Source organism: Xiphophorus maculatus, chromosome 21 (assembly GCF_002775205.1).
Source record: "Xiphophorus maculatus strain JP 163 A chromosome 21, X_maculatus-5.0-male, whole genome shotgun sequence".
Taxonomy (NCBI): Eukaryota; Metazoa; Chordata; class Actinopteri; order Cyprinodontiformes; family Poeciliidae; genus Xiphophorus; species Xiphophorus maculatus.
The window spans coordinates 5,558,235-5,570,377 of NC_036463.1; the positions used below are offsets into that span (position 1 = coordinate 5,558,235).

General features: G+C 39.3%; 2 protein-coding genes across 2 annotated transcripts in view; one reads left to right on the plus strand and one right to left on the minus strand.

The window, feature by feature from the left end:
- apbb1ip (amyloid beta precursor protein binding family B member 1 interacting protein) overlaps nt 1–1,339 on the minus strand; it is a 29,802-nt gene extending 28,463 nt beyond the window's left edge. The window contains exon 1 of the mRNA XM_023326436.1: nt 1,281–1,339. The gene's annotated coding sequence lies outside the window, so the exon portion shown is untranslated. The remainder of the gene's footprint in view (nt 1–1,280) is intronic.
- On the plus strand, nt 1,036–9,988 carry LOC111606236. Its single transcript, XM_023326433.1, has 4 exons — nt 1,036–1,835; nt 3,361–3,920; nt 5,121–5,187; nt 5,276–9,988. The coding sequence occupies exons 1-4, from the start codon at nt 1,271–1,273 to the stop codon at nt 6,799–6,801; spliced, it is 2,718 nt and encodes a 905-aa protein (XP_023182201.1). The 5' UTR covers nt 1,036–1,270; the 3' UTR covers nt 6,802–9,988.
- The last annotated feature ends 2,155 nt before the right edge of the window (nt 9,989–12,143 follow it).

Here is a 12,143-nt window from a genome sequence, read left to right on the forward strand (position 1 = left end):
CTTCTTTCTGAAGAACCCGTTGTGCTGCCATTACAGAAATCTACCGTCTGAAATGCTGCTTAGATTAGAATAAACTCCATCAATAAATTTTCTCTTTTGTCTTCATTTTCCAAAAACTTTGCATCTTTGTAACCTTTTTCAGACTGATGAATGTCAATAACTTTCCTCTTATATTCACATGAATTTCTTTAGATCTCTAGGCTCTAAGCTGCAGTATATAACGTTTATGATAAATGTGTTTTTTTTTTACATATTTGTTAAAACTATCACTGTGTTTCAACAGTTTAATATCAGACAGATAATCTGTGAAAAAATAAATCTCCTCCACCTCCTTCCTGAGCTGCTATTGGCATCTGAAGAAAAGCACTGTTCTGACTAAAAACAACCAATCAGACCCAGGAGGAGGTCTGTCAATCAATCTCTTGTACTCACTGCTAAATGTGCGAATGGCAGAAATACAACTTACTGTTACAGGAAAACCGTTTAACTCCCGTAATCTGTAGCTATGCTAACTAGCCTTGAATTAATCTCAGAAATTTTCTAGAAAGAACTCTTTTCTCAAACATGTCTGAGATTATTGCCACAGTTTCTAAGTTTAAGAAGTCAAAACTTGCAAGAAAAATAGCTTGGAAATATTTGAGAAAAAGAACTTGGAAATTTTCTAGAAAACTAACAACTTTTCAAACTTAGAAATTGCAATGTTTTTTTTTTGTTTAGAAAATTTCTCAGCTTAAGTTGCTGAGAAATTTGAAGTTGAAAACATGAAAAAAAAAACTAAAAAATGTTCCAAAGTAAACTTGGAAATGTTGAGTTTTTTCTAGCAAATTTTCAGTTTTTCAAACTCAGAAATTTTCTTGTTTTTTCTGTAAAAGAATCTGATTCTTGTTGGAAAATGACTCCTTTTTCCTGTCTAATGGCTCATGTACTTGTTTGTAGAAAGCCAGATGTTAAACAGAATTTAAATTTAATTTAGTAGTTTTTGTCGCGCCTGCCGTAAAGCTGGTTTTCATGCCTGTTTTGGCTTCAGCAGATGGATAATGAGGAGCGCTGGAGAGGATGAAGGGTTAAAATGCGGCCGGGGAAACCTGACGCTAATTAGATCTCCGGAATGCCACTCAGACACTGAAGTGCAGGGTCTCTGAGTGGGTCATGTTCCAATTCCTTTTAGTCCGACCGAACCCTGGAGCTGAAAGCTGCATCATGGTTTTGTTTGGAATGGGGATTTAATCTGGAAAGCTGTAAATAACTGTTTTTTATTGCTAAATGCAAAATGGTCTTACTTTTCCTGGCGGTGCTGCTCTCCATGGACAGCGTGGCGCCTGCTTTGGGGGATTTCTGCCGGGGGTCGCACTGCTCTAGCGGGGTAACGGAGGATCCAAGACCGTGCACAGGAGCGCAGTGTCCAGGGAGCAGATCCTCCAGGCTCCCCCGGCAGTTCAACCCAGCGCCGCAGTGGAGAACCGGACACGCAGCGGCCACCCCGCACCATGCGCACCCGAGCCCGCAGAGAGCGCCTCTGGAGACCGACCCGCACGGCGGTGGCGGCGGATGCTCCGACACGGGCTGCACCCGGATCCGGCTCCAGCAGCCCCGGAATGAATCCAGAGACTGCCGGGGGATAGAGTGCCGGCTGCCGCTGAGGATCCGGCCCAAAGTCCGGGGGGGTTCCTGCGTGGGAGAGGAATGCTCGGCCGCGGGGGAGGCGGACATGTCCTCGGTCTACCTGTCCGACAGAGCCGCGCAGTTTCTGGGAGACTATCCGGAGTTTGGACATGCAGCCTCGGAGCTCGGCGGGGCTCCGCTGGGAGTCCAGCTCACATGTGACATAAAGCCAGGTCTGTTTCAGTCACAACCCCGGTTATTTAGATTTAAAAACTCAAAATTGAGCGTTTTTATCACCTTAAAAATAGTTTCTATACCTAAAGAGGTGTGGATGTCGTCAACTGACCAAAAGAGACAAACATTAATTTTTAAAAAAAATTTATAATTACAACAAATATTTATAATTTTAAAGCTAAATAATGTTTGCAGTTCAGGCCTGGGCAGTTTAAAGGCCAGTTTAATCAAACGTGGTCTAAGTAGTCTTAAATGTTGCGTTTTAAAAGCTTTGATCGATCCAAATCTGTTGTTTTTCACCAAAACTAGAGATTGTAAAAGATTTATACGATCAAAAATCCAAGAAAAACAAACAAAAAAACCGAATCCAAACATCCATCCTTGTATTATTGTAATATATCATATTTAGTACCTGACATCAACATTTGCAGTGAATTGTTATCTTCAGGTTCATGAGGTTATCAGCTCACCTATCCTCCCGACTGGATGTGATTTATTATCCGTACAGACGTCAAAGAATAACAACTTGAAAGTTTATAAGACCAAGACAGATTACTCTTAAAGATCTGCTTTCATCTGGATAAACAGATTCTTCCTCCAGTTTATTCCTAATCCTATATTTATCTTTATATGATGTTTGGTATACCATGGTTTACTTTCAGTAACACACTTTGTCCTGTTATCAAATTATAAAAGTAACTTTTTGTTGGCCATTAAGAAAAGGGATAATGACAGAGTAACAATAGCGGAGCTGGAAAAATACCTCAGAGTCAATTAGCTGGAAAATGTCGACTATTTTGATATTTGATCATGTAGGAAGCTTTCAGTGCACTTTGATTACTGACCCAATGTCGTTGCATATGCAATACATTGTTAAAATTATGAAACAAAACAGAAATTTTGATATTAGTTGCTGAAATTTCCTAGAAAAAACATGAGCGTTTCTGAGCTCTGAATGTCAAAAATGTTTGACTTTTCAAACTCAGAAAATTTCCAAAATTGAAAAAAAAAAACAAAAAAACTTGGACTTCTGAGTCTCAGAAATGTCTCTCTCTTTTTTTTTAGAACATTTCTGAGGTTAGGCTCAAAATTTCAGATTTTTTTCTAGGAAAGTTTTGAGTTTTCAAACTCCAAAAATGTCCTTTTTCTAGAAAATTGCTGAGATTCATCTCAAAATTTCAGTTTTTATAGCAAATATTTGACTCTTGAAAGTCAGAAATTTACATATTTTTTTGTGAAAAATTTAGACTTTTCAAGCTCATGAATTTTCTCTTTTTTTCTTGAAAATTTCTAAGTGATTTCAAAATTTAAGAGCTTTTTTACAGCAAATATTTGACTTTTCAAACTCTGACATTTCATTGTGTTTTTTTTTTTAGAAAATTTTCACCTTCTCAGACTCAAAAATTCCACTTGTTTTGTAGAAAATATCTGAGATTAATCTCAAAATTCCTGAGTTTTTTGGTGGAAATTTACTCCTCTATTTTTTTTCCATCTCTAATGGCCCTGTTGTAAATGTGACCTCAGGGGAGAATGAAGTCCCTTCAGAAGACGCCCTCATCCTGCACCTCCAGTTGGCCAAGGGGCAGGAGAAGCTGGTTGAAGCCCTCCGAGCCCAGCAGGTCGTAATCCGTGACCTGCAGCAGAAGCTCGTCGACCAGCAGGAGGCGCTGCTGTCGCAGCAGCGGGACGTCCTGCAGCAGCAGCGGCACATGTACGAGCAGATGGATGCGGTGAAAAACCAGTTCGGCCAGCTGCTGGAGACGATCAAGCAGGCCTCCTTCCGGGGCCTGCAGGGGGAGCTGCAGAGCTACTTCGAGAATCACTTGGCGGGACTGCAGAGTCAGGCCCGCAGCCATCTGCAAAAATCCTACGCTGTGCATAAAATGGACATTGACTCCAAAGTGATGGATGTTGTGGGAGAGACTCATTTCCCGCAACCTCTGCGTGGCTGCCGATCGCCCTGCGGATCAGAGGAGTTCTGTGATTTTCAGAGGGATCCACCGCAGTGTGAGAAATGCACCATGTGTCCGCCGGGCTTCTTCCTCATCGCGCAGTGCTCACAAACTGCAGACAGAATGTGCCAGGTATGATTCATATTAGCCTGCAAAACTACTTCAATCCAAGCCACATTTTGTCCTGTTGGAACAAACTACACTAGCTGCATTTCTAGTAAAAATGAGCGCAAAACTTTGTCAATATTTCGCTAATGTCAGAAAAACAATTTTGCAATTGTGACATTTCCATTAAATAAGAAACAAAATTAAAATCACACGTGAATAAGTCTGTTGATGTGATAAGTCATTAAAAACATGCCATCGTCCTCCTACCACTTGTCTTCTTCATGGTTTCTGCCAGTAGTAACATCCGGATGTTGATCATGTGAGTCGTGTGTTTCCATTGCAGTTTTGCGAAATAAACAAATTTTTATACAGCCGAAAAATAGTGAGTTTTTCAAAATTAGACTGTTGTCCTAAACCGAATATACTTATGCAATTCCAATTTCAGCAAACCTATGGTAAATGGAAACACAGTCAATGTGTTTCATTGAGTTTACACAGGGTATCAAGCTGCATTTCCATTACAAATGTGTGCAAAACTTTGTCAATATTCCACTAATGTCAAAAAAACACAATTGCAAAATTACGGTGTTTCCATTAAATAACAAACGCAATTAAAATCACATTCAAATAAGTTTGTTCACTCGATAAATCATTAAGAAAATGTGCGGTGCCATCACCCTCCAACTACTTCCTGTCATCTTCTTCTTTGTGGTTTCTGCCAGTGGCAACATCCAGTTGTTGATTATGTGACTCATGTGATGCAAAAAACCTCTTTCCATTATAGTTTTGCAAATTAAATCAATTTTGATGCAGCCAAAAAAAACCTCCTCTTGCTAATGCTTTTTGTCAAAAAAGGAGAGTTTTTTTTAAATTGGTGTGTTTCCATTAAGTGAATTCATTTTCAAAATGTTAAATTGGGTCAATGGAAACACAGCTAGTGAAACATGGTGGTGGTATCATTCCATGGGCTTGAAAACTTTACAGTCTATCATAAAACCCTTTTAAGATACATTGCAGCATATAGTTGTAACAAGACAAGATAGGAAAAAGGCAAGGAGTAACAGTGTTACAAGGCATTGTACCTTCAGTCTATTCACTAAATTTTATGCATAATCCATTAAATCCACTGAATATCCTTGAAGCAGATGCCAAAAAGGAAATTTGCTTGACAAGAACAAACTGGTCCAAGGAACTACTTTAAAAGTATAATTGTATGGATTGCAGGACAGAGACGAATGTCTTGAACTACCACAGATTTGCGGAGAGCGAGTGAAGTGTCTCAATACTCCTGGTCAGTTCATAACGTCTTTGTTTCATTTCATATTCTCCAACATATTTATAGTTTTGCCAGAGCTAATCTGAAGTCTCCTTTTGTGCAGGTGGTTTCAAGTGTTTGGGGGTTTCAGAGAGAAAAGCAGTGACAGGTCTTTGTGGTCCTGAATACTTCTACAACCAGGAGCTCCAGGAGTGCCAAGCCTGCTCAGATTGCGATGGGGAGCCTTTGGTCGCCCCCTGCACAGCCATTAGCGACGCAGTCTGCGGCCAGATTTCAGAGAACCAACTCTCCCAGATCTGGATGGCAAAGGTGACGCTACCTCCTGCAGGTACGTCTAGCACCCACATCTTTCCTGGTCTGCAGCTCAACATCCAAGGCAAAGAGAGCAGTAGACTTCTGTCCAACGAGAGTGGAAGAGTGACATTCCTCCAGCACGGTCTGGTGTGGCTGGATCATAACTTTGCTATAAAGCACAGCTGCAGGAACTTCCTCCAGGTCGGGATGAGACTCAACAGGAGCCAGGAGGAAGAAGGTCAGGACCTCAGCGGCGTCCGCATCGAGCAACCGGATGGGAAGTACTTCCAGGGGGTTAGCGTCAGTATTGGCGTGGAGGTTGAACCCAACCACATCTTCACTCTGCTGCTGAAGAGTCCCAACCAGCACTGCAATCAGAGCAAAGACCTTCAAGTTTTTGATGTTCCCACCCCGTCTCTGAGTGTCCTCTGGTTGTCTCATGATACCGGTGCTGTTGCCATGATGGCCCAGATGTCCCTGCTGGCGCACTACCAAACCAGCTACCGCCCGACTTTCCGCATCACGACAGTGTCCGACCCTTACATGGTCAGCCTGACTCACGATAGCCGTGGGGTGCGCTTCACGGAGAGCGGAGTAGTGAAGTTTGTCATTCAGCAGGCGCTTTACTCCATGGGTCACACCTGCATTCGCGAAGGTTTCTCCCTGATCACCTACACCACCCGGAACACCACTGGACTGAAGATGATGCAAGCCTTCAAGACGGGTGTGAACTACAGGGATACTTCCATCGCGCTCTCTGGTGCAGTGACAGTAGAGAGCAAAGACATCCTCACTTTTGAGATCACTTCTCCGTCGCAGTGCAATATCCGGTACTTTGGGGACAGCACCGGGATCAGTATCTTGAGTCTGATCTGGATTCCCTCGGCTGTGTCGTCAGCCTTGACCGCCACAGTTTCACGGACCGGTCTTCCCTCCGGAGCCGTCAGGAATAAACCGCTGTTGTTTCAGCAGATCAGCCCGGATACGCCGCAGGTCCATCTGGCTCGCTCTGGGGACTCAAACGCCAGAAGGAACTTCGTCTTTCATGAGCAGGGTACAGCAAACATTGCCCTCAACCTCAAACTGATCCACTCATGTAATATAGTCAAACTGACTCTGCAGAGGGTCGGAGGTCAGCAGGCCGGACCTGTGGCTCAGCAGGTGTCTGGATCAATGCCTGAAGGCAGCGAGTGGACTAGCATCGGGCTGAGAGCCTCTTTTCAGGTCCAGAATGGCACAGCTGTTTATGTTACTCTGGACTGTATCAGAGGACGTGTAAACCAAATAACACAAGAGGGTGGCACAAATATTTCAATTCTCTGGGTCGCTCTGTGATCCAGGAGGATGGATTTCTACCATTTTCAGGAAATATTTTTGTGAAAACTCAAAGACATTTTTGTGCTATGTAGTAGTGCTGGACAATATGGCTGAGAAACTTACCATAATATAAGCATTTTATATCAGTCAATATCAATAATCATTAATTAGTTTTTTGTTTTAAGTATCTGAAATGCTGCCAAACTGATGCCGTCACTTTATCCACAGTTTTCACATCGCGCTGTTGTCTTTTTTTTTGAGTGGCGGAAATTTAAACTGTTGCTGCACAAGTGACTCAGCAGGTTGTTGCTAGGTAACCACAGAGTGAGTGCGTTAGTTGATTCCACTAACATAGCTTAGCTAGCTGTGAGAGCTTGAGGAGCTAGCTAAGGTAGCAGCTAACTCAAAATCTCTGCCTACATATCCCAGAATGCTATGCGGTTCTGGGTCGGACTTCAGTGACTATTCTACATACTGAATATTCTATCAAACATATTATCTATTGGTATTGATCACGTGTCTTTAGCGATATTGTTGTTGATTTATTGTCCACCATCCCTTTTTACTAAAGTATGAATATTGACTGAATTTTTGCTTTACGTTAATGGTTTTCCACTTGTTCAAGCATTTATATTTTGGGAGTTTGTTCAAGTGATGCTTTTTCCTGAAGTCCTTCAGCTGGTTGAAATGTGACCAATTTAAAGTCTTAGTGTTTTCATATCTGTCAGACTGTGTGCATACAGTGAGTGATGCTTGAATATATTGTATGTAAACAATCATTGATAGGCTTTATTTCATAATAATGTATTGATAATTCAATTTTTATATATTTTTTATTGCAGAATATTATATTTAATGTATCTTTTGTATGTATGACTTTAAGGATAAGGTACACAAGGGCTTCAGTTCTACTCTATAGTTAAAAATGTTCATTCTAGTCAATATTAATGAAAACAGTGTTCAGATGACATGCACCTTTATTTACACAGAATAACTTCTTGTTCTCTCTGTTAGATTTTTGGTCACCTAAAGTGAATTGAAACAGCATTCTTACAGATTTCTTGTTTTTCTTCAATATCATGTATTCATGTATTGAATATCATGTATTCATGTTGTGAAGAATTGCCTGGACTGCAATAGGACTTAGCTAACTATTTAAGTGCCGTTCATTAGGATTTGTATGCGTGTAACATGTTTTGTGTCACTTGTTGAATACTGACGTAAAATGTTGAAGGTGGGTAAGTAAAGAGGTGGTAATAATAAGAGCCTATTATTACAAAACTGCTTCTAACTTCCTTTGGCTTTGGCCAGAAGTAATGTTTTGCTGTTGCGATGAAAACAATTTTAAATCTTCCGAGTAGCTGATAGTATGGTCATTACAGTTTTTTCTGCAAATATTCATAAAGCCGTTTAAACATCGATTGATGGATTTCAGGCCGTGAAGATCTGCTGCTCTTTGTGTTCAATGAGTAGTGAACTGAATCGTAGTAGAAGATCGGAAACAGCTTGTCCACATCATCTATATTTTTCCAATGTAACAGCAGCCATTTTGTAATTTGTCAAAAGTCTGGAAGTCATGGTTGATAGGCTGGCGCTTGCAGCCAATCAAGGAGTTCCATTTATTTTCTCTGTGTGCTGATTGGCTGAACCCCCAAAGAGTGAAAATAAGGAAGACTGTGGATATCAGCTTCTACGGTAGTTGCATATTAATGAAGATTTATTGTTGGACCTTAAAAATAGGCAATTATAAGCAGTGACTGTCTAATGGCTAACTTTTTAACTTTTTCCTTCTGATAAAAAATAAGTGGTTTTAGATAAACAGAGTTGGATTTTAAAACAGAACTGTCATGCTAAGTTTGGTTAGCCTCTTATTTATCATCTTAAACTTTATAAACTGTTAAAAACTGAAACCATTTCTATGTTGCTGAGAGACGTTTGTTGACAAAGACTTTCAGTAAAGCAACAAAGGGTTTATGCAGTGTTTACAGGACTTTAATGTTTTGCATCACAATAAAAATATAAAGTTTGCTGTCAAACATGCAGCTATAGCTTCTGTATCAGGTATATTTATGCACATATAGCATTATGTTTAATGCACACATCTGTTATTTTGGAGAAAGAAAAGTTTCTCAGTAAAAAGCTGTTCACAATTAATGTTGCTTATTGCTTCTCTGTGTGTTTTGTCCAAACTGTTAAAGACATAATGAAGTGTTGGGGAGACTTGGCAGCAGCAGCGTTCCCATTTCTGTTTTAAATGCGTTTTTATTCATCACCAAATTATATGTGCTATTTTGCCAGAAACCAAATTCCATCGATTCCTGTAAAATAGTTTTCCTGCTGGATTTAATCTATGTACATTTATGAGATGAAACACCTTTATGGTAAAGCCAAAACATCTGGAGGATATACTTTATCATTGGTGCAGTAGGTTACTTCCTGGAACTGATGTGGCCCTTTTTCTGACCTTTTTCTGTATGAAAGTTACTGGGCACCTAGCAGGAAAGTAATCGGTACATTTAGGGAATTACGTACTAGCACGTCTAAAAACATTACATGTTCTCTGAAAATACCAGGAAACTTGCTGAATAATTTAGGAAGTGCCACATTACAAGTCACTTTATAACACAAACTGGTTTTTGGAAATGCTTTGTAAATTTTAGAAAAACATTTTGTAACATTAAGGAAGGTATCTGGTAAGTTTCAGGTAATTAAGTAAAATTACAGTTTTGGGAAAGCTCTCAGAAAGCACCAAGTTATACTTCAGCTCATAATCTAGTATGTTTTTTATACAAAAAAAGCCAGAATATTTATTTAAAGTTCTAGGAAAGTACCTTGTTAATCCTGGGAAAGTATAAAATAAGTTTAAAGGTAACCATTTAATACAGAAAGATTTCCACAAATTGCTTGTAAATTTCAGAAAAGTGCCTGTAAATTTTAGGTGAGTAACAGGCAAGTTGTAGGAAAGTATTTGGTAAATTCTAAGAAAGTATCTCAACTTATATTCTAGCCTGATTTTTGAAAATAGTAAAAAATAATTAGGAAAGTACTCAGTAACCTGCATGTTAAATTTTGCAACAGTAACCTGTAAATTTAAAGTTGAAAGAAAGTATCTAATGAGTTTTATCATTATACATCATCTCATAATATAAACTGCGTTTCCATTGATTATGTAATTGCGGAAATTGGAATTACAAATATAAATTAATTGAATAAAAAAGCTCAGGTTTTCTGATTAAAAAAAATGTTGCGCTATGTTGAGGCAGTTTTTCAGCCATATTGAAATTGGTTTATTTCACAAAACTGCAATAAAAACTTTTTTTGCATCATGAGTCACGTGATCATTAACTGGAAGTTACTACTGGTAAAAACGACAAAGAAGACAACAGGAAGTAGTTGGAGGATGATGTTTTTAAATGACTTATTCTGCGAATAAACTTATTCATGTGTGATTTTAGTTGTGTTTCTTATTTAATGGAAACACTGCAAATAAATTTTTCGACGTTAGCGGAATATCGACAAAGCTTTACGTACATTTGTAATAGAAATACAGCTGCATCCCAATTTCTAAAAATGCCCAATACATTCCAGTGAAGTACTCGGTCAGTTAAAGGAAAGTTTCAAGAAATTATTTTGTAAATTCCTTAAAATTCCTCTCTAAGTTCTGGGGAAGTATGGGCAGCATTATGTAGCAAGAACAACATTATTATTATTACACAGTTGAAGGTTCAATCTTAAACATACTGAACCGAGTCGCTTTAATTAGCAGCAAAAGTGCCAGAATTACTCACAAATCACCTTGAAAATCAGACTCTGTAATTTTCACGGACTCGCTGATAACCGGGTCTAATTATTCTCCCATCTGTTCGCTGCAGGAAAGCTGGTTTTGGACTTTAACATAACAAATATCCTCAGAGGCAACGACAGAGCGAGCGAACAAAGAAATTAAGGTTCTGGTTTCTGGACACAAATGACTGTTTCTGTCGGTGGCCCGGATTGAAACCAGGTGTTCTGGGGGGAGGATCGCTCCAGATGCCGGGTGCTGTAGATCAAATGATGGCCTCACATGTTACAGGGAGATCAGAGAAAAAGAAGAGACCAAGGAAAGGGAGAGAGTGTGACTTTACCCTACAGCCTGCAGTTCACTGGGTATTCTGATTTAACATTATTTATATTACAAGGGAGAGCGGTCAGGTTTTAATTCAGGATGTATTTTTATACAGTCTGCAGAAGAAAAGCTCTGGTGACAGTTTCTATGTGCAAAAATGACTGAACTAATAACAGAAAGGGTTTGTTAAGGGGGAAAGTCATGTTTGTTTTATCTGCTGTGATTTAATTTAATTTAATTTGATATGATTACACTGCAAAACACTAAATCTTACCAACTATTTTTAGTCTAGTTTATATAGTGCAAATGTCTTAGTACACTTCGAATAACACTAAACTAACTTACAAGTAACTTTTCAGCAAGATATATTCGCTTGTTTTAAGTCAATAATTACTTAATATTGATTAAGAAGTACTACTTCCATTGGCAGATTATTTCACTTTTAATAAGACATTTTACCAATGTTATAAATTAAATCGTTTTCCAATGGAACTACTACTTTTTAATCAATAGTATGGATGTTATTTACTCTAAACAAGCTCCTATTTCTGTCTGAAAAGTTACTTATTAGTTTTGTTCTATTTGTACTAAGATATTTTCACTAGATATTAGACCAGAAATACTTGGTAGTTTTTGCAGTGAATGACCAGATATGAAACCTGAATGAATTGCATATCTGGGAATTTCCTCCCAGACAATTTGAGGCAAGGCAACAAGGAATCCTCCACCACCATATGTGCGCCTGCTGTGCGTTTGTTGGCTTTCTCAGGGTTTTTTTTGTGTTTGGCGTTGACTCAGTCAATGGCGTGCAAACACAGCAGGAACCTCAATGTTTCAGCAGCTAAAAGCACAACACACATCCTGCCAGTACGAGTGTCAGAAAATATGTTTCAGGATCATTTGTTAATTTTTTCCTGGAATAAGAAACAACAATATGGTGTCACTTTAACAAACACATCAGTCTGGGTGATTTGTGGTAAAGGCAAACCCGACGGCGGCCCCAGAGCGCTGCGGAGTCGACTGAAAAAGGACGGAGCAGGAGGCGGGCTGGCTTTAATCAGAAGCGGATGTTTCTCTAAGACCCAAAGTCTCTTTTGTCTGGAGGAAAAATGTTTAGAGCATGTGGTGAGTTTAGATGCTGCAGGCCTCCGCTGAGCGTCACAGCTCTGCAGGAAAACAAGAGGGAAGGAAATTACTGGCATCTTTCATAAAGAGGGTTTCTGTTCTTTAAATAGAATTGTTTATTAAATTGATT

Excerpts from the sequence above, each read along its gene's own strand:
- LOC111606236 (XM_023326433.1), top strand. The coding sequence starts at position 1,271 with ATGGTCTTACTTTTCCTGGCGGTGCTGCTCTCCATGGACAGCGTGGCG. Across the intron at positions 3,921-5,120 it reads CTGCAGACAGAATGTGCCAG|GACAGAGACGAATGTCTTGA; the intron begins GTATGATTCATA and ends TATGGATTGCAG. Across the intron at positions 5,188-5,275 it reads GAAGTGTCTCAATACTCCTG|GTGGTTTCAAGTGTTTGGGG; the intron begins GTCAGTTCATAA and ends CCTTTTGTGCAG.